The sequence below is a fragment of the Pangasianodon hypophthalmus genome, chromosome 17 (genome assembly GCF_027358585.1).
Source record: "Pangasianodon hypophthalmus isolate fPanHyp1 chromosome 17, fPanHyp1.pri, whole genome shotgun sequence".
In the NCBI taxonomy this organism is placed as follows: domain Eukaryota; kingdom Metazoa; phylum Chordata; class Actinopteri; order Siluriformes; family Pangasiidae; genus Pangasianodon; species Pangasianodon hypophthalmus.
This window is the reverse complement of record NC_069726.1, coordinates 5,756,247-5,778,209: the sequence shown is the minus strand read 5'-3', so window position 1 is coordinate 5,778,209 and position 21,963 is coordinate 5,756,247. Positions and strand designations below refer to the sequence as shown.

The 21,963-nt window shown below is 36.3% G+C and overlaps 1 protein-coding gene across 2 annotated transcripts in view; it reads right to left on the bottom strand.

Annotated features, from left to right (window-relative positions):
• LOC113544765 (myosin-IIIb) overlaps nt 1-21,963 on the bottom strand; it is a 36,702-nt gene that overhangs the window by 14,225 nt on the left and 514 nt on the right. For both annotated transcript variants that reach the window (XM_034312602.2, XM_034312603.2), the window contains exons 2-18: nt 21,880-21,945; nt 18,640-18,770; nt 17,093-17,195; nt 12,440-12,542; nt 11,472-11,628; nt 11,011-11,113; nt 10,778-10,903; nt 8,440-8,548; nt 8,077-8,193; nt 7,642-7,742; nt 5,064-5,150; nt 3,869-3,934; nt 2,648-2,761; nt 2,418-2,529; nt 835-878; nt 676-741; nt 473-592 (exon numbers count right to left, since the gene is read on the bottom strand). In XM_034312602.2, the coding sequence (XP_034168493.2) occupies nt 473-592; nt 676-741; nt 835-878; nt 2,418-2,529; nt 2,648-2,761; nt 3,869-3,934; nt 5,064-5,150; nt 7,642-7,742; nt 8,077-8,193; nt 8,440-8,548; nt 10,778-10,903; nt 11,011-11,113; nt 11,472-11,628; nt 12,440-12,542; nt 17,093-17,195; nt 18,640-18,770; nt 21,880-21,945 (1,725 nt within the window). The remainder of the gene's footprint in view (nt 1-472; nt 593-675; nt 742-834; nt 879-2,417; nt 2,530-2,647; nt 2,762-3,868; nt 3,935-5,063; nt 5,151-7,641; nt 7,743-8,076; nt 8,194-8,439; nt 8,549-10,777; nt 10,904-11,010; nt 11,114-11,471; nt 11,629-12,439; nt 12,543-17,092; nt 17,196-18,639; nt 18,771-21,879; nt 21,946-21,963) is intronic.

Here is a 21,963-nt window from a genome sequence, read left to right as displayed (position 1 = left end):
TTTGTTAAAGAAACAGTAAGTGGTTTCTCCAACTCTCTGACTGGAAAATCTAAAATTGGTGTGTATTGTTTATTTTATACACTCATTATTATTTTGCCTGTTATTATAATGGACATCAATAATTATGGATTTGACTATGTGGATATGTTACAGAAATGAATGTTATCAGAAAATGAGAAATGAGTGAACTAATCTAAATCTTATTTTACCAAACTGCACTTTTATGTTTGCACAGTAGGTGGTGTTGGAGTAAAAGACATGCTGATTTTCATTTTTCGTCTCTTGTGATGTGACTGAGAAGAAATTTAAAAAAAAAAAAATATATATATATATATATATATCACTTTGCCCAGAATTCACAAAAATGTCACAATGTGACAAAGCCATGTCTAAGGCAATGTCCATATGGATGGAAAGAGTTCATGATCTTGTATTAACTCAGAAAAAACAGGGACCTTTAAAAGTGACCTACCTGATCCATGATGAGCTTACTGTCCACCTGATCGGGCAGCTTGCTGCCGTTGGGTTTGATGCATCGCACAAAGTGCGGACTGGCGGCAAACATCTTCTCCATCAATACAGCCAAGGAATGCTGTACAAAATAGACTGTACTTAACTCCATTATAGGTGTGAAGTTAATCAATAAAGCTTTCATTAGCAGGAATAGCTCTTTACCTTGAACTGTGTGCCTACAGACTGCTTCCTGGTCGAGTTGAAGTTATCATCTACAAAGTTCACCATCTTGAGAAAACAACAAAACGGTCAAAAATAATCCACTTTTTTCATTTTTGTAGACCAGAGAAGTATGGAACGTCACATATTATTATCATTTACCTTTGCTTTCCGTGGCATCAATGTCCCAGTTCTGGAAATTGTGGCTGAAATAATAAAAACATATTTTACAACAACAAAAGTCTATACATCTGATCTGAAGCGGTATAACCTGTTCCGTGCTCTAGCTCAGACAGGCCTGCTCTTAATTACAAGCAGCTCTCACCTAGTGTAAGGCTTTTCTTATCACCTCTGAACCATGGGAACACTAAAGCTTTATGGATGCATTTAAATCTGGTTAAAAATGTACTTGGACAATAACTTGGCCCATTCGTTGTTCTTGAGTCTTTTATTTTTAAACTTTTTTAGGATTTCTAGTAATCTGTAGGATTAATGAAGTAGGATTTGTAGTCATGGGCTTGCAATTTATTAGGGATTGTAGATTGTAGGTTTATTTATACATCTTATGATAAATACTTTTGCCAAAACCATAAAGAGTTTTGTTAAAAAAAAACAAATTTATTTTATATATATATATATATATTACACACACACACACACACACACACACACACAGTACTGTGCAAAAGTTAGGCACATTTTTTTTAGTCCAAACTTTGTTATAGTTTTATTTTATGACTTCTACATTATTGATTCAGTACAAAAACATTTCAGATTTCCGAACATCTAGTTTTCCAGCACAAAATTAAATGTTAGTGAAAAATGTTTGTATGTCAGTAAAGAAAGCAGCGTATTACATGAGAGACCATAATGAAGGCTGCTGGGTTTTGCAAGATGTGGCTGGTTCTGCAAGATGCTAATTTCCTTATAAAACTGCACAAACTGTATCTGAGATTATTAATTTTTTAGGATTGTTACACCAAATATTGACTTTTTTTCATTTATTACTGTTTACTGCTCTTTATAGTATTTATTTTTTTTAAATGTAGTAACATTTAATTTCATTATTTTTGAAGGCATCTTTGCTCTACAGCATTTCTTTGCATGTGCCTAAGACTTTTGCACAGTACTGTGTGTGTAATATATATATATATATATATATATATATATATATATATATATATATATATATATATATATATATATATATATATATACACACACATACACACACACATATATACATATACATGTTAAAATCTTGGATTTATAGATTTTCACAAGTTTAACACCCCTATTCTACTATTCTAAGACTATAACAATAAGAATCTACCAAACTGCACTTTTACAGTTGAACAGGAAGTGGTGTTGCAGTAAACACTGCAGTAAAACTTTTATAATAAGACTACTATAAAAATAAATACGAGTAAGAAATTGTGTAATCGAGTACAATTGTGGTGTCTGTTGTTAACTAAAATGAACGCGGGTCTATGTATCGTCATGCCTGCAAGCTGTAATCCAAGCATGGGTGAAAAACAGTGCTAATTAATACATGAGTAGCTGAAATCTCCTTAGTGGATGTTAACCCATTATGAACATCACTGTTTCAACAAGGAGGTGTGAGTTACTTTGAATAAAAATAAAATCACGAATAATAAATTAGACTTTTTGAAAGGAAAAAAAAAAAAAAAAAAAAAAAAAACATTGTGCAGCCCTATTCTCTGTAGTGATGCATTTTGACCTACCAGCAAAGAGGACACTGAGGAGAGGTGTAACACTGTTGATGAAGAGAGTGCGAATGTTGGCTGGAATATTGTCCCGGTTCTTTTCCAGGAAGCCGCTGGCATTATACTGCACCTGAACAAGCCAGGAAGTCGGCGTTACTCATATTCCAACACGTGTATTGTTCTGTATGGCAAAACCTGTAAGTCGACTCTTCCCCCCCCCCCCCCCTTTTTATGCCAATCTGTTCTACCTTTCCAGCGTAGTGCACAACAGTAAAGAGAGGACTATGGCTCCGGACCACTTCAAAGTGGGGATTGGCTTTGAATTTGCTGTTCAGCTTGTCTACAAAGTTTCCATCTGTGGCCTGCAGGAGGAAAAATAACCTCGACGAGTTAAAGGGAAATTTCATAATCACATGATGCAGTTTTCCAGACCACTGCGAGGCTTTCGAACATGCAACCCTTAAATTAGACAGCTTGTGAAGCAACTACCATAACTAATGCTTAAAAAGATATTTGGTAACGTGTACATCTTTGGAGAGCCATTGTATTTTGCTAGGTGCATTGCATAAGTATTCACCCCCCATTTTCATATTTTGCAGTGTTAAAAACCTGGAACTGAAATGGACTTGTGTAATTGGGATTAATGTAATTGAGAATTACATGTCACAAATCTACACGAAATAACCCATAATATTAAAGTGGGACATAAAATTAATAAAGCTTACAAACTTATTTGCTAATAAAAAATGTTCTAAGGGCATAAGTATTCACCCCCATTGCTGTGCAACCACTAAATGAGTTGTTCTGTCTAATGCCTTTTTTTTTTTTTTTAATATTTTTTATTTTTTTTATTCAAGCACTAAATTTTGGTGGACGGCCTCTAGGCAGAATCACACTTCTGACAGATTCTTTAATTTTTAAATAATGCATTTAATGGTGATCTTAGAGTATGTTCAAAGTTTTGGATGTTATATATAACCAAACCCTGACTGATGCTTTTCCAAGTTTGTCCCGGAATTGTTTTGATAGCTTCTTGGTCTTCGTGATGAAGTATGTTCTCTAACAAACTCAGGGACTTTCCAGGAACAAGTGTATTTATATTGCGATCATTATACTGTGACACTTTAACTGCACACAGGTCAACTCTATTCAACTTATTATATTACCTTTCATAGCAACAGAAAAAAATTTAAAGGTTCAAACTTATGTATGCAGTCACAACTTCATTAATTGAGCTATTTTGTATTCATTCATGCTATAAAATCCCAATCAAGTCTACTTCAGTTCTAGGTTATAATATGGAAACTTTAAAAAGGGTGAATACTTATGCAAGATAATGTAGGCGTAATGAGCTCTAGTATTATCCAACAATGAAAATTTGACTTGAGAAGCCACCAGGATGTATGCAAACAAAATGCATGATCCATTGCTCCCAAATGATTCGTGTGGTTGTAACCTCATCCGCTCACCTGAGGAAAGGCACTCTGCTCATCCAGCAAGGACAGAATCCCAATCGGCTTCGTTAAGAACAGGTCCTGAGGGAGACAGCGTTTGCTAATCATTACTGAAGGCAGAACTGCAGCAGCAAACAGCATTGTCTGAGGTTTTTTTTTTTTTTTTTTGCTGTTGTTGCTGCCAGTTTTTTATTATTATTTCTTTTTACAATCATGTTTTCATAGCCTAAAATTGTATCATTTATACTGGAGTTATTTAACACCATGGTTCTCAAAGTGGGATCTGTGAAAAATAGCCAGGGGGTGTGTGATTTAAAAAAAAAAAAAAAAAAAAAAAAAAAAAAAAAAAAAATTTAACAAATGTGAAAATCACATCACATCGCACCATCATCAGAGTTATTATATTTATTATTATGTCCTTATAGTTATTACTCTATGTTACTTATGAATTAAATGGGTTTAATCCAAACCCCATTAACTCAATAACAAGCAGTCCTATAAATAAGGAATATTTTAATTTAAAAAAAAAAAAAAAAAATGTTCTGTGAATGAAAAGTTCAGGAATTAAAACTCTATGGCTCCAATACATAGCCAAAATCTTACTGTACAAATTAAAATATTAAGTCTAATATTTGAACAGCAAATTAATCTATACTAAGATTTTAATCTATCTATAGGCTGCTAAAAGTTTGCGAATGCCTGATTTAACAGATCCAGTGATATATCTGACTACGTTTGGGCAATGTACTGTACAAGTAATTTAATGCTTCAAAAAGCCTGTAGATTCCTGTCATGCACTTTATCCCAAAATAAATTTGCTCCTTCAGGGAGGAGCAGCAGCTGCACACAGCCATAATTACTGCCCAAGGTTAATATTTCCTAAGCAAATGTGAGACATGCTTAAGTTTCTCCACAACAAACATAATAGAACAAAACCATAGACCCACACCCAGACTGTAACCTTTCCGAGTTGACCTTATTCTGTTCGATGGCCTCTTAGCGAAGGAAAGATGTATAACACCGATACGGGAGGGATAAAATGAACAGGCATGCGGCTGAGAATGTAGACGCGGTTCGCACACTCAGCATTTCCTGTTCCTGGGATTTACCACAGAACTCCTGTCTGCCAAAATCTCTGCTGCCTCTGTCTCATAGACGGGCATGAAGGGAGAAAGAAAAAAAAAAAAAAAAAGATCGAGAGAGAATCTACCAGAATTGGTTTGTTATCCTTGAAGGTGATGGTCTCCCACTGGATGCCCTCCTCTTTGTACTCGTTCTGCTCCATTAGAAAAATGTGCTGGGGAAAGAAGAAAGTCCTGAATTAATTCCTTTAAGAAGCAGCAATAAAATAATGTAAAGCATGACAGCATGTGTGGCAACTGAGAGAAAATCTCAGTTAAAAAGGTCAGGGTAAGACTGTAGAAGCCCAGATTATGTATTGAGTGCCAATAGAGAGAGCATGTCATGTTTCTGAGATACACTAACAGCAACATTTTGCCCATTTTTATATGTAGTGATTAAAAATGCTTTCCATCACAAATCTTATAATGTCGTGGTTGTGATATCAAGCCTGTGTTTCTCCGTTTCTCTTTCTGTCTCTCTCATTTTTCTCTGCCATGTGTTTCTGTTTCTCGTGCTTTCCTAATGTCTTGCTCTCTCACTCTCTCTCTCTGCCATGTTACTCACTCTGTCTGTCTCTCTCGTGTATATTTCTCTCTCCCTCCCTCCCATGTTTTTCTCTCTCTCTCTCTCTCTCCCCATCTCGCCATCCTGTGTGTTTCCCTCTCTCTCCAATCTCTCTCTCCAATCTCTCTCTCCAATCTCTCTCTCCAATCTCTCTCTCCTGTGTTTCCCTTTCACTTTCCCATCTCTCTCTCTCTCTCTCTCTCCCCATTTGTGTTTGTCTCTCTTTTAAGATCAAATTGTGCTTTATTGGCGTGACTATTTAGTAAAAATATTCTTTTGCCAAAGCAAAAGAATATAAAAAATATAGACAAACAATAACAGTGAACAAAAGAATAGAAACTAATGAACAAGTCGAACTCGATGCCGGCAGCGTGGATGGAGATGCTTCTGCCACCAACAAGTCTAGTCCTTCTTGTTACTTCTGTGTATGCCAGAAATACCCTTAAATAATACTCCAAATATGAAGGAAGCTATTAAAGAATAACTATTTCTTCATCCCGACCCTGCTGTGACCTTCATCCTGTTTGGATCAGTTCCAAAATCGGAGTCATCAGTTCATCTGTTGGTTACAATGATAATTCCATATCTTCTTCTTCTGGCTGTTCCTGTTAGGGGTCGCCGCAGGGGATCATGGGTTAGCATATTGGATCTGGCACAGTTTTTTTTTTTACGCCGGATGCCCTTCCTCATGCAACCCTCCCCAATTTTATCTGGGCTTGGGACTGGCACTGGGAGTGCACTGTCGTGTGCGACCCCGGTGGCTGGGGTCAGATCCCTGGCCGGGAAGCGAACCCGGGCCTCGGCAGTGAGAATGCCGTGGCCTAACCACTAGTCCTCCACGGACCCACAATAACAATTCCATATAAATCCTACAAACATTCAACCACTTGTTCTTGAGATATCGTGCTAACAAGAATCTCGAATAGACAGATGGAGAACCCAAAACCATTAAATGAAGCTATTTATATTAGTCTTTCTCTCTTAGATACTTGTACTGTGTTGTAAATGTCCTTATCGTAAACTAACGCACAAATGTGGATCGTTGTGTATGGTCGTCTTTTCACTATGTGACAATACAGTCACCGTCCACTTTAATAGGAACACCTGCTCATTTATGCAGTTATCCAATCAGATAATCATGTGGCAGCAGTGCAATGCATAAAATCATGCAGATACGGGGCAAGAGCTTCAGGTAATGTTCAAATCAAACATCAGATTGGGATAAATCTCCAGGGATTCTCACACACAACAGTCTCTAGTGTTTACAAAGAATGGTGCGAAAAACAAAAAACATTGACTGAGTGATAGTTCTGTGAGTGGAAACGCCTTGTTGATAAGAGAGGGCAGAGGAAAATGGCCTGATTGATTTGAGCTGCCAGGAAGGATATAGTAACTCGTATAATCACTCTTTACAACTGTGGTGAGCAGAAAAGCATCTCAGAATGCACAACACATCAAACCTTGAGGTGGATGGGCTGCAACAGCAAAAGACCACAGGTTCAGGTTCTACTCCTGTCAGCAAAGGACACGCATCTGAGGCTATCACGGTTGTACAGAGTGCGTATTTGAGTTACTATAGACTTCCGGTCAGCTCAGACCAGGCTGGTCATTCTCCTCTGATCTCTCTCATCGACAAGGTGTTTCAGCCTGCAGACCCTCTGCACACAGGATGTTTTTTGTTTTTCGCACCATTCTGTGTAAACTCTAGAGACTAGCGAGTGTGTGAAAATCCCAGGAGATCAGCAGTTTCTGAAATACTCAAACCATCCCATCTGCTACCAACAACCACGCCATTGGTTTAACACCCAGAAATCATACTTATTCCCTATTCTGATGTTTGACGTGAACATTACCTGAAGCTCATGAGCTGTATCTGCATGATTTTATGCACTGCGCTGCTGCCACTTGGATAAGTGTATAAATGAGCAGGTGTACAGGTGTTCCTATTAAAGTGGATGGTGAGCGTATATCCCTTAATTTATCTCTTAATTACTTACCATCAATATTCCAGGTCTGAGATCACTTTAGTTACTTACTTTACTGTCTACAACACAGTGTCTAGGTCATTCATTAGTGTCATGTGTGTACGTGTAAGTACTTACATGATTAAAAAAATACTGTAGCTGCTCGTTTGCAAGATTAATGCAGAGCTGCTCAAATCGGTTCACAGAAAAGTTCTCAAACCCAAAGATGTCGAGAATACCTGCAATGTGTCAAAACAAGGCTTTGGGTAGAAAGTTACATATTACAAGTCGTATGTCTGTCTGTACTCGTACCAGTCCTTGTAGATTGTGCTGCTTGTCCAAATGAATAGAAAAATATAGTATAAAAATTTGTATTATCATTACCATAGCAAAGTCATGCATGTAAAAAATTCACACTGGAGGCTACTAGATTATCTGAGGTACACCAGAGCAACTGTTACACTGTTTTTTCTGTCATATTAATATGTAGAGCCAAATAGGTCTACATATTAATATTAATATGGGCAAAATACTAAACATGAGTTACATGTACTAACCCGCTGAAATATTTACCTATTTCACTCAGCTCAACATTCGTATCCAGTTTATGCGCCAGCAGCTCGTTGATTTTACTAACAATCCAGCCAAACACTCTGCCGTACACCACTTTGGCGATCGAATCTCTGGCATCTGAAAGGAAATAAGACAAGACGCAGATGATTAAGGAAATCATGTAAAAGCTTTGGTCACTGATTACTACCCATTAGCATGGTTATGCCTTACAAAAATCATCCTAGGTGATAAACTGGCCAACACGGTCATGTGTTTTAAACATATTCTTCCAAATGGAGGTTTTAACAGCAGCATCATTTAAAAAAAAAAAAAAAATTCCAGCATCGGTGATGAAACTGATCCATAGCTATTAGGAAATCGTACCTTCAGCTTGTTGCTGGTTGTGGAAGCGGTGGATGGATTCCCCTCTTGTTACTGACATAGTGCAGGTAAGACACCTCATCAGGTCCTCCTCCTGAACACCAAACTGACCCTGAGGGAATCGGGGGGAAAAGAGAAGGTTAAAATAAAAAAATTAATTTAAAAAAAAAAAAAAAAAAAAAAAAAGGGGGTGGGGTCATGTCAGAAGTGTTTTTTTTTTTTTTTTTTTTTTTTTAAATTTATTTTCTTACAGTAGTTTTTAAATTGTCTGGTTTCACTTGAAATTTAGTTTTACAGTCAGCTACAGAGTTACAGGCACATCTTAAAAATGAGCAAAAATAAACAGCATGCAACGGGCGATAGTTTGGCCTTTAATGTTGAGGATTGCTATACAGATTTATATTAATACAAATTAATTCCCCCCCCCAAACATACATTTTCTTAGTGCACATTTTTCCACAAAACATTATACATACACACACATATATACATGGCCAAGTCGTAACCTTCTGGCAGAGGCAACCAGGTTTGGGGCAAAAAATATTCTAGTATATTCTGATATATTATAAATATTATGGAATTCATAATCCCACCATTTTCACCAAAGTATTAATGATCCAGCACCATATTTTCCAGTGGATATCAGGTACATCACTTAATTTCTTAGTTTTCATTTTGTTATTTATTTAATTTTGTGTTTAATTTTATTACTTTCTCACAGTTTTAATTTTCTGAACTATAATAACCCTAGTATGAACAGATTAAAGAGGTATAACTATAATAATCTCTTCACACCAGGGTTAAAGAGGTAATGTCGAAGTCATGCCTATAAACTGCCATTACTGATAGTCTTTTGCAATTGTTCCTTTTGAACAATGAACTAAATCTAGTTGCAGCTGTTTACGTTAAAAAATTCATTTGCATTACAGCGTTCTATTCACTATGGGCCACATTAGCATTTCTGCCTGAATGCTCTCTTTATCATCAGTAATATAGGTATACTAAAGTTACAGAAAGTGGTGTAAACAGTTTTAGGAAACGTCACCAGATGATTCAGATCATGATAAATGATCAGCTATATGTAGTCATGTGGAAATCATCTGGTGCAGTCTAAATATAGCCACTTGTGACATTTAAAGGCCCCTCCCATCTTATCATGAACAGCCAGATGTAGCCAGCGACAACCCAACCTTTGCTCTAAGGATCTTAATTGTGACAGAGCAGGCCATAATTCATCTGTGGTTACCGGGTCAGGAAGAGAGGCAGCTGCGTGGCTACTTCGCCTTCATCTATACAGAATACAGGCCTGAGGTCTGCATCCAAGCTGGGGCATTTAGGCAAACAATGGGTCTGTTTGTTTTACTACGCATGTGCAGGAGAGATAAATCCTCTAGCTGTATTCCTTCACCCACTCCTCACTTCTGTAAGAACACGCCTGAGCACAGAAACAGCTCCACAATGATCTCAACTAATCTAAAAAGCATAAAAAATTAAACACCCATAGTCGAGAGGGGAACTAGGTGTAATATTGCAGCCGTATTGCGTAAACGAGGCGGGAGCTGATCTAATTGGGAGGATGTGTTGAAAACGAGCACGGCGATTGCTTTGTTTCCTTCACTCAAGGAACTTTTGTAGCTGTTGTGTACAAGCGAAGTGACTAAAGGTACATACACATCAAATGATTACTGACTGAAGAAGTTAGAAGAGTTTCCATGAAGTACTGTTACGTTAAATATTCTGAAGCGGCGCAAACAAGATCCGTTTATTCATCTTTATACCAAAACGCTGTTGAAATCTTGAATCGGAAATGAATGTCAAAAGCTCAGACAGTAGTGCATGGCGGACGCTATACATATTGCGGACGCTCCACATAAATTTCTAATAAGCAGATTTTTTTTTTTTTTTTAAAGGTGTTATTTAACAAACTTTGATATAGTGATGCTTTCTGCTTTGTTTAACGTTTATGAAAGTAGGTTTTTCGGAAAGAAGATTTTATAGACGCTTTCTGGTTTCTCAGCAACATGACAAGCAATGTTTTGTTTTTTTTGTCTTAACTTACCAAGGGAGAGAGAGAGAGAGAGAGAGAGAGAGATACTGAGCAAACTGTTTATAGCTGCTTTAATGTAACTTGTCTCACAGATAACTATAAACAGTTAAAAGTACAATGTTCTTGTTTAATAAATAAAAATCTGTAATTGTTCCATAATTGCTGGTATTGAGGAATAAATCATTTCGGAATGTGCAGTTATTGCAATACCCATCTGCTAGCATTGGATATTATTTTCCTATAACGGCATGCGCAAGTGTATTTTTCTTTAGTGATACTCCTGAGCCAACTCACCGCGGTGGCTTTAAGCCAGCCCTGTGAAGTTTTGCTCACTTTCAGGGCGTCATTCTCAGTTGGCTCGAACGTGATATTTCCCAGAGATAGGATCCCGGCTAGGATAGTCATCATGTCCACCTTTTCCTGAAAGGGCCATGCGAGAGCATTTGTAAGCACCGAGTAGTGTGAAGAGACTGATAGAAGATTGAGAGATTGTTATGTGCATCATGGGGAAGGGGGAGAAATTTCACCTGCTCCTCGAAGCCCACCATATCCATGGCATTGCTCACTTCATTGTACTTTTCACTCCAGTGCTGCACCATATCACCCTGGCCAAACTGCCCGTTCAGGTAACTAGGACAGAGACAAGCAGATATTCATGAGCCAGAGCACTGTGTCATGATGAGATAAAAGGAGCTGGAATGAAAACAAAGAGAAATTCCATAAAAGCCTCAAGAACGTATCGTGCGTCAACACGCAATAAAAACCATGACTACAAAGCCACGCCTTCCTCTACAGTAAAACCAAACTATGGGGCGGGACAAACTGGCATGACACAAACAGAGACTGATAAAATCTGGACTGTGTAGTTCCTGAAATACTTTCCACCTTGCGTCAAATGACGTCTTTTACCACAGCTACTATAATCTGAAAGATCACCTTACACCCAACACCTTAGGATGTTGCTAGACGACGTCACAAAATGACTCACCGGTATTGACTAGGGTCCAGGAGGCCATACATCTCCTTGTCTTGTGAAGAAATGCCAGCAAGCATGCAGTAGAAGATGTGGAAGTTCCTCTCGCCTTCATCTTGGTGGACCACGCGGGACTTTTCCAGTAGATACTCGTTGATTTTGGCTCCTTTTACTACAGGAGCGAGTAGAGACTGTATTAGTAATGACAACACACTGAAAGGAAATGAAGACTACATCACAGTACAGTACACACAGTGAGGGGAATATGTGTGTGTGTATATATGTGTGTATATATATATATATATACACATACATACATATACACACACACACACACACACACACACACACACACTTTCCCCATATATATATATATATATATATTCACACACTTTTTTGTTATTTAGTACACTTTAGTACACTGAAATTGCAGTGCAGGTCATTGCTTATTGTTCTCCGTGCGACTCTTGTTCCTGGTGCTTTCAAGTCATCCTGCAACTCATTCCGAGTGACTGCCTCCTTCTCTCTTACCTTCCTTATTATTAGTCTAAAAGCACGTTGTGAAATCTTGTCAGGGCACGATTAGTTGTAGGTCCATGGAACTTCCACCTGCATGTTATGTTATCGAACCGATTGTACTCACAGGGATGGTTAATGTTTTGCTATTGCTCTGTAGTCCCTGAGAAACGCTTTCCTTTTCACCATGATTGCTAATTGTTGCATGAAATCGGAATCTCTGAATACTTTTTCACTATCAGTTTCATTTTTAATCTTCCTTCATATCTTTTTTTATGCTCATGAATACATATGTTTTTGTATTTATAAGTTCAAAGTCAAAAGATATTAGGTGTAAATCTGAAGTAGATAGATGCATGTGGAAGTATGGAAGTATATTAAATGACCCCCAAAAAAAAAAAAAAAAAAAAAAAGGCAAAATATTGGACTTAATTTTTGCTCTTTATTGCTGTGTCTAATAAACTCACCTGAAGAGTTCTGAAAGCGCAGCTGAATATACTTTCCAAACCGACTACTGTTGTCATTCATGACTGTTTGGGCATTCCCGAACACCTCCAGAAGAGGGTTCACCTGTTCAAAACACAAACGTTATCGTTCATACAAAGTGGTTGCCACAGAGAAAGGCTGCAAAAGCCATTAACGAGAAATCATTGATTGATTTTTTTTTTTTTTGTCTGGGCCGACATCCCTATGCCCAAAATTATATATACTGTTCTAAATCTAATATCTGTTAATAGCAATGCATTACATGAGGGCACAGTGAGGATGACAAAACTGTTAACCACACTTAAATACGAATAGGCAGAAACCATCTGCAAAATAATCTTCCTTGAGATATTTTTTAACAGAAACTAAGCTGATGCGCCAAAATTAAATGTTTACATCAGCACTTCAGGGTATGATGGCTTTTTTTCTTTGAAAGACACGTCCATTTATACCAGCCATCATATCACGGAAGGCTGACGTAAACTGCTAATAATAAGCCGAATATCAGAACAAAGCTGGGCTCTGAAGCAAGAGAAACCTACAGCGAATACAGAGTATAAAGTGCCTTTAGAAAAGAAAACCACAAGTCAGCTGAGGGAAAAAGATACTCCTAGTTACAGGCATCCCCAAACTGCTTTCACATAACATACCTAAACTATAAACATGCTTTATCAAACCGTGTCAGCATGGAAGAGCAGGCTTCTTTATTTTATTTTTATTTAAAAACCCAGATAAAGAAAATTAGGTGCTCCATTTCAACATCATGCTTGGTAGAATACGAATAAAGAATGGATGGGTTTAAACACAAAGAACACGGAAGACAGAATGTGCCACGTGGGCAGATCAAGCCATCTCCTATAACAACCCAATGAAGATGTGCTGTTTAAGCAGCTTAGCCTCGAGTCAGCAGTTAACAAACAAACCACTAGGAAGGACACAGTAGAGGAAACCCAAAAACAGAAATGAGGCCTGGATAACAGTTTGTTTTGACTGGTGGTACTCTCGTGCTCTTCCTGGAGATCCTCCCATGACTCGAGTTACCATCGAGAAGCCGCGTCTAAAAATCTATCGCATGACAGACAATATGCTTCACGAACAAAGGCTCTACTAAAGGTGTACGCAGGAAAACGTAATAAATAAATGATACGAATGGGGCGTTCGGTATCAAAGTCAATTCCCTGGAAAGCAGTCCTTTTGAAAGGCATGCTAATGCAGGCCTGTGCCATATGACACAATTTCCCAGAGGGTAGTGCTTCCCATACTTACTAAAGTTTCACACAGTCCCTCTCTCCTTTTAAACCACCCCCCCCTCCCCCCACCCCAACTCTTGACATCCTGTCCTGCTGAGACAGATGTGAAAATGTGGAAAATGCTTATGCAGCCAACACTGAATGTATACTGAAACCCAGGGAAAGAACACACATATCCATATTCCAGGGAAACAATACACAACTAAGTGTCTTTTCAGATGAAAATGCATCGCAATGCTGACAAGAAGTGAACTTTTTTTGTTAAAAAAAAAAATGTCAAAAAGATTAAACTGGTGTGGAAAATGTTAAATAAATACTACAGTTTATAAAAGATTTCACTTTTTCTTCATGATTTCTTACATTTTGTCGTCATACATGTGTACAGAGTTGTAGTTATTTCATAACTATAAAAGGGAATGTTTTCTAAAATTTGAGTCGCATTTGAAGCCATTGTAAAATCCTCAATATTTTGCAAAAAATGTTCTCTTGCAAATTTCATGCACCTGGAGTCATTATAAAAGATTTGATACAACAAGTAGTAATCATGATGAAGGTGAAGGAGCATCCTAAAGCTCTGAGGGACATTTTTAAACAACACTTGAATGGCAAAAGCTAAAAAGCTACAGAGCAAAAACCATAAACAGCACTGTCACAACAACTGGTTCAATAACATGCAGGTGGAAAGTTCTAGGAACCATGACTAAATCGCCCATAGGTGTGCCATGCAAGATTTCATAACCGACTCTCAGACTACTGATAAGGAAGGTAAGAGAATTGGAAGAGAGTTGCAGGAACAACAGCAATAAACTCCACTGCAATGATCTCCATTCCAACACCCCATACAAAACTCCTCTGCTAAAAAAAGAAGCTCAGAGATGCAAAAAAAAAAGTCTAAAAGCTTCACATTCAGACAAATCAAAACACTTTTGGAACGAAAGATGAAAGAATAACTTGGCAATAATTCAACTCGCCATGGTTGGAGAAATACACCATACCCACAGTGTAGTACAGTGGTGCGAGAGTCATAATATGGAGCTGCTTCTCTGAAAATTGTACTGTGGCATTACACAAAATCGACCTAGGAACTGAATCTCGGGAGAAGATGGACGTTTCAACAAGACAACGACTACAAATGTACAGCCAAAATAAACTCAAGACTGGTTTCTAAAAAAAAATAGAAGAAGGTGAAGGTGCTTGCATTTACTGACTTCATTTATGGAGGATTTTGAAAATGCAAGTCCTTCAACCTTGGGAAATTGAAGACTATTTGCCAAAAGGAATGGGCCACAATGCTGCAAAAAAAAAAAAAAAAAAAAAGCTAAGTAGAACATCCTGCAGCTGTAATTGCCAACAATGACTATGTGACAGAGTAACTTGTGACGTCTAAATACTTTATATAAAAAAAAGTGTCCGATACGTATATCCCCTCACTGTAACATGCTAAATGATCAAGCAGAAACACATGATTAAAGCCTGTGCAGTGTTTCAAATGCCACTTGAAAGCTTAATTAAATACCCATAGATCCTATTAAACATTTTACAGATCCATAATTTTCTTTCCTTTTTTAATACATGCCCTTCAGTAACCCCAGACTCGAACACCTACGAAACCTACTGTTTACACTACAAACAGAATGGAGTCCAACCTGCTTATTCAAACTACAGCAAGTTTGTTAGACGGCAAACCTGATAAGCTTCACTTCGCTGTCTTTTCACAAAGATGCTGCCGAGTGAGTGAGGGACCTGTGTGCAAGAAATTCTGCTACTGGTGGAATAGGAAATGTGTGTGTCTAACTCATAAGGGAGCATATTTGCTCGAGTATAGCAGGTAGCGTAAAAATGAATTTGTCTCCTCGAGTGTTTGGGTGGTAAGGTCTAAGAACGGCTGTACAATTTACTTGCAAATGTAGGCAACTGACAAGCTCATAGCCTCTTCTCTTTTTCTTGGACACCACTAGAGAGGCTGACTTATATGGCTTCCTGTGTCAGCCTTCATGGTTCAATATTGTATAATAGCCACAGCCCAGCCACTGTTCATTTACATACAGCAAAGTCATGATGAGGTCATGTCTGTTGCATATGAAAAGGGCATTGGATCAAGATGCCTGGATCTTACTTACACTCGTCCACTCCAATTTTTCAAACATTATAGGAAGTAGATCAAATGCAACTGATATTTGCTCAATAAAGTAAATCAAATGCCATTTGATTTATAACAATAGACATTGTCGCAAAAGAAGCTTTACGGAAATACTGACGTATCCAGATGGCAAGGAAAAACTCCCTGAGAAGACATGACGAAGAAACCTCGAGACTCGAACTTGAACCTGTCCTCTTATGGATAATGGGATTATAAATCATTGCAGTGTAGAGTTGTAGAAGAGTAAAGTTAAACAGTATGGAGTGTACTGAAAGGATGTTCAGGATTCCTGGGATGAGTGCAGGACAGTTTTTATGATTACAGCAGCAGTTCTTAGGTAAAACTCTACAGTATTCAGATGAGCTCATCCAAGACTTGGACACAAACTGTCAATCAACAGCATTAAAGTAAATTTGAAGGCTCAACAAACTCACCTTAGATCTCTTGCTTAAAACAGTGACACTTTGTATATACATGATCTAAAATTAAATCCAATTTTGATCTCATTTTGATCCTGTAATGTACGTGTGGGCGATATGACAAAAGTATTACAGCACGGTTCTCTAAGGCATTTCTATGATACATGACATGTAGCACTATATATAGATTTGCAAACAAATATATTATATATATATATATATATATATATATATATATATATATATATATATATATATATATTTTTTTTTTTTTTTAAGAAGGAAATTAAATCTGCAAAGAAACTTTTACATTTTACAACTTTAAAGATTAAGTTCAAAATTTTAACATAAAATCTGCCACTTCCAGTTAGTATTATTACAAAAAAAAAAAAAAAAAAAAAGATATTATGACAAACATAGTGACATCATTCATCACAATATCGATATTTTAGTCTTTTCACCCCACCCTACTGTAATGTTTACTGTGTTAATCCCCACGTATTCATGCGTACCTATTACACAATCCATACTAGCACTGTTCCTGTTGCCTAACGTCTTCTCAATCAGGAAGAACTGACTACAACGTGATTAGTCATTATTCATTTTATTACCGTATTCAGTCTAATCTACATTACGTCACAGCTGAGTTCCTGTGAACATGTTTTTTTTTTTACTCACCAGGCCCATATATTTAAGAGGCACAAATCTCAGCAATAGAAATCGAGTGCAAATTATGTGAATCAACCACCGTCTCTTGCACAGCTTAGGTTCTGACATGTGCAAACAACAAGGTTATATTCAAATAAGCGTGGCCGGATCACTTACCTGCAGGATCTGCTGCTCGAGCTGAGAGTTTGCTCGACAAAGCTCCATAAGCTGCCGCAATAAAAGCTTTGTGCTTTCCGTCTTTCCTGCTCCGCTTTCACCACTAAAGGGAAAAAGAAATAAAACAAGACTCGTAGTGAAGTTTAGCCTTAGACGCCATTAGTTGTATTTATAATGCAACTTCTAGAGTCTATATTTCATCAAATATTTCATTTTTGTTTGATCATTTCTCATAGCAAGAAAGAGGCCAAGCTTTGTTTGTAGGGGAAATAAAGGTTTTTCTGATTAAATCTGAGGTTTTTAAAAAAATTTTTTTTATCTAGCATCATGAACCAGACCACATTCCAAAATAGACCTTGAACCTTGCAAGTGTAATTAAAAAAGAAAAAAAAAAAAAAAAAAGGCATGTCATAAGCAAATACACTGCGCTTGATGGTGCTCTGGACCACTTGATGTGTAAATGCGAAAGTTTGCGCCAATTCTATACAATTTGCATGCTCAATGGAACTTGCAAATACACGCTTGTGCCCACAAGGAAACACTGCTGACCTTCGTTTACTGCAGAGCAACGAGCCACTAATTAAACACCACTAATTGCTTTGCTAACCTGGTGAGATTTATTAGACACTGACTATAAATAGACTTCAGAGATTAAAACAGAGACATGTAAACCATGCAGGTTTTATTAGTATTCTTATTATTATAATAACGCCTTCCTTCACCACTTGCTTATAGGAAGATGATGAGTGAAATGCATACACACTAAAACAGGGAAGGAAAAAAAAAAAAAACTCCTTTTATGCTGATGACATTAAAAGAAAAAAAAAAAAAAAAAAAAAAAGACACTATATTTCCATCCGTCGTCACAGTCATGCAAACATGAGCGTACAGGTGTGTTGTCACATGCCAACATTGTTTACGGCCAAGTGAATTTGTGAGCTGTCGTTGAAGCTATTATCGAGCTCCCTCCACCACACACATAACACACACACACACACACACACACACACACACACACACACTCCCACCTCCTCATTCTTAGCGAGCGGCATGGCAACCAGGGAAGATGAAACCACTTAGAGGTCAACAGAGCACCTTAACAATACGCAGGTTCAAATTCTTCACACTAATGTAACCATAGTAATAATAAAGAATTTAAAAAAAAAAAAAAAAAAGGCAGGATGCCAAAATCATTTGAAATAACTTCTTCCCATTTCCTACAGCTCTAATTACAGTGGTGCGTACACAACCCTACCATGTCTGACCTGTACAATGGAAAAATCAGCACATGCAAAGCTCTCAGCGGATACACCGCAACCTAGAATATCACCAGACGTGGTCTACCATAAACCAGGAACACAGTGTGCGTAAACTTTTCCTCCGAATGTCTTGTCGCAGCTTATCTATAGAGGAATGTCCTAATAGATCAGACTCTATAAGTCAGGGTAGACGTAAAACCAAACTGCATTACATGAAAAGGGGTTAGAGCATGTTATACATTAAAATATGGTTTTAAAAAAAAACACAGAAACTACAGAAACACTCACCTGATGACGATGCACTGGTTTTTCGGCCCCGTGGCCAGACGGCCTAACATGGACTGGTATGCTCTATCAGCTACAGCAAATATATGTGGAGGTAAAGCTGTTTTCTCATGGCATTTGTACTTCTCTGACACCTGAAAAGACATTATTATTATTATTATTATTATTATTATTATTCACCTGAAAGACATTTTGAATCAATCCTGGTACTATGTAAAAAAAGTCAACAATTATAATGGCAGTTATATTAACATCACTTTGGTGCTTTTTGAGGTTCCCCCCCCCCTTTTTTTTTTTTTGTAAAGCTTATGCCAACAGGACCCATTTTCTGGCGACAGATGATAAGAAATATAGCTCTTATAAGTAAACATTATTATAAATACCTGTAGAAAAAACACATTCCAGCATGTCCAAGTATTAATATGCAATTGTTATTGTTAAACTTAACCAAGTAACAAAGTTGATGGGACAACGATTTGATTAGTTCAGATTTTATTTATTTATTTTTTTTATTTGATTTTGTTTGATAAAGATTAAATTTAAAGTTTGATCAGTTTTTTTTATTTTTATTTTTAAAGTGTATTGTTATTCAGGGCAGATTCCTGCTTGTACCACCATTTTGTGGATTTTTCTCTGCAAAGTACATTAATGACAAACATCAAATATCAATTCAAGTCATTATTCATTTTTATTTCGTTTATTTTTAGGAGTAATTTAATAATGTCAACACTGCAACACTGTTACTCTTAAAAGTGTAAGAACGCTGACAGAAGCAGAAACAGTGCCACCATTTTGGCTAATCGGTTCATAATTTTGTGGCTATGTAATGAAGGTCACAGAGATTAATTGTAGAGGTTTATGATGTTCTGAACAACAATTCCAAACATTTATACATCACAATCTGCCTCACACTCAGTGTTCTTGGGATAGGCTCCAGATCCACTGTGTCCCTGATCAGGATAGAGCACTTACTGACGGTGCGTGAATACAGAATGAATTATACATTAACTTCAGGTGAATCTGAATAACGCTGCTGACATCTTAGACTCGTCCCTCTTGATTAAACCATATCAAACATAACAAACATTAAATTACATCATAAGAGAGACGTGTTGTTCGTGAACCATTGTAGTAGTGATAGAAAGATGAGGCAACTTCCCGTGAATCACATGAGGTACTTGAGTTCATTGTTTGCTTATTTTGCAATGTGTTGTTCATAAGATTAGAAGGGACACAATAAAACTGATAAACTGTAAAACAATCAGATTAAACCCTGCATTTATATATTTTATGAAGGGCCAAACAGGAAATAATTAAATGGAATCTCTGAATATAAAGTTATAACTCTGAATATATAAATGTAAATCATGACTATATAAATGTAAATCCAAATATATAGTTATAACTCTAAATATATAAATGTAAATCAGAATATATAAACATAAACCTGAATATATAGTTATAACTGAATATATAAATGTAAATCATGACTATATAAATGTAAATCCAAATATATAGTTATAACTCTAAATATATAAATGTAAATCATAAACCTGAATATATAGTTATAACTGAATATATAAATGTCAATCGGAATAAATATTTATAAATCTTGAATATATATATGTATATAAATGCAAATCTGAATATATAGTTATAACTGAATATATAAATGTAAATCGGAATATATATTTATAAATCTTGAATATATATGTAAATGCAAATCTGAACATATAGTTATAACTCTGAATATATAAATGTAAATCATGAATATATAACTGCAAATATGAATATATATTGTCTACATCTCAATATAAATAATATCTTTATATTATCAGGCATGTCATTAGACATTGTTCTTATTGAATTTTTTATGTAGACAGTAGGCCTACACATCCTGTATATATTTATCACTGCAAATATTGTACTATTATATAATTATTTTAAGTGCACATCACTTATCTAAACCAAAGGGAGGATGTTCCTCTGCTTTACAAAAGGCTGGCTGTAGTGCCAAAGCATCCTCACAGTCTGTTAACAGCGTTAAAGCCGTGTAGCTTTTCTGCAGAATTCAGTACGACTGAGAGGACTAAGGAAATTGTCAACAATCTGTTGACGAATAATTGTCAAATTGTATAATCCTACAAAATAATTACAGAAATCTGCCATTTTGAGAGAACTCTGAAGGACCCTTTGGCTTCCAAACTATGGCCAGTAATATATTAAGAAAAAAAAACCCAAAACATTTATATACTATATAACTTATACTGCTTTTATATGCAAAGCTGCTGATTATGATCATCATGGTGTAAAAGAAAAACTGATTTCACCAAGCATGATACATGCTACAACTCTGAAGATATAAATGTAAATCGGAATATATAATCAGGATTTATAACTATAACTATATATTCAGGATTTACATTTATATATTCAGAGTTATAACTATATATTCTGATTACATTTATATATTACGATTTACATTTACATATTTAGAGTTGTAACGATATATTCTGATTTACATTTATATACTCAGAATTATAACTTTATATTCAGGATTTATAGATATATATTCAGATTTCATATCATTATTTCTTGTTTGGATACACATACATACATACGTATATCTATCTATCTATCGATCTATGAAATGTATGGTTTAATCTGGTGTTATATTACACAGCTAAACAAAATATTGACATTTTAAAATGCAGTTATTTGTAAGTTCATCATTATTATTATTATTATTATTATTGTTATTATCATGATGATTATTATTGCTTGTTTTTCATGTCATGTTGTAAAGACTAAAGACTGCCCTGCTGAAAAAAACCCCCAAAACAACAGAAACCCTTATAGAATTTGTAATGGTTTTAATGGTTATAATGGGAATTGTATTGGTTTTACTGGAAACTCTAATGGTCCCTGTGGGTCTCTGCTGGTAATTTGATTTGTTGCCTTCTACTGGTGGCAGTTTATGTCTAGTGGATACTATTAAGGACCAATAATGGTAATGGTAAAGGGTTTTAATGGTTATCTGATTTGTAATGGTATTTGTAGTGGAAACCATTAGAATGTGATGGTTTCTATTGTTTTTTTTTTTTTTCTTTTTTCTTTCAGCAGTGTTTCGTCAATGCCACTGATTAGTTTACATTCAAAGTGACACAAGTTATAACTCAAGTATATAACTAAAGTATATAACTAAAGTATATAACTAAAGTATATAACTAAAGACTGCATTACCTCTTTTCCATAGAGTGGGAGTTGTTTAAAGGGGTTCACAGCCACCAGAATATCCCCAATGTAGGTCTGTTAGAGAGGAAACAG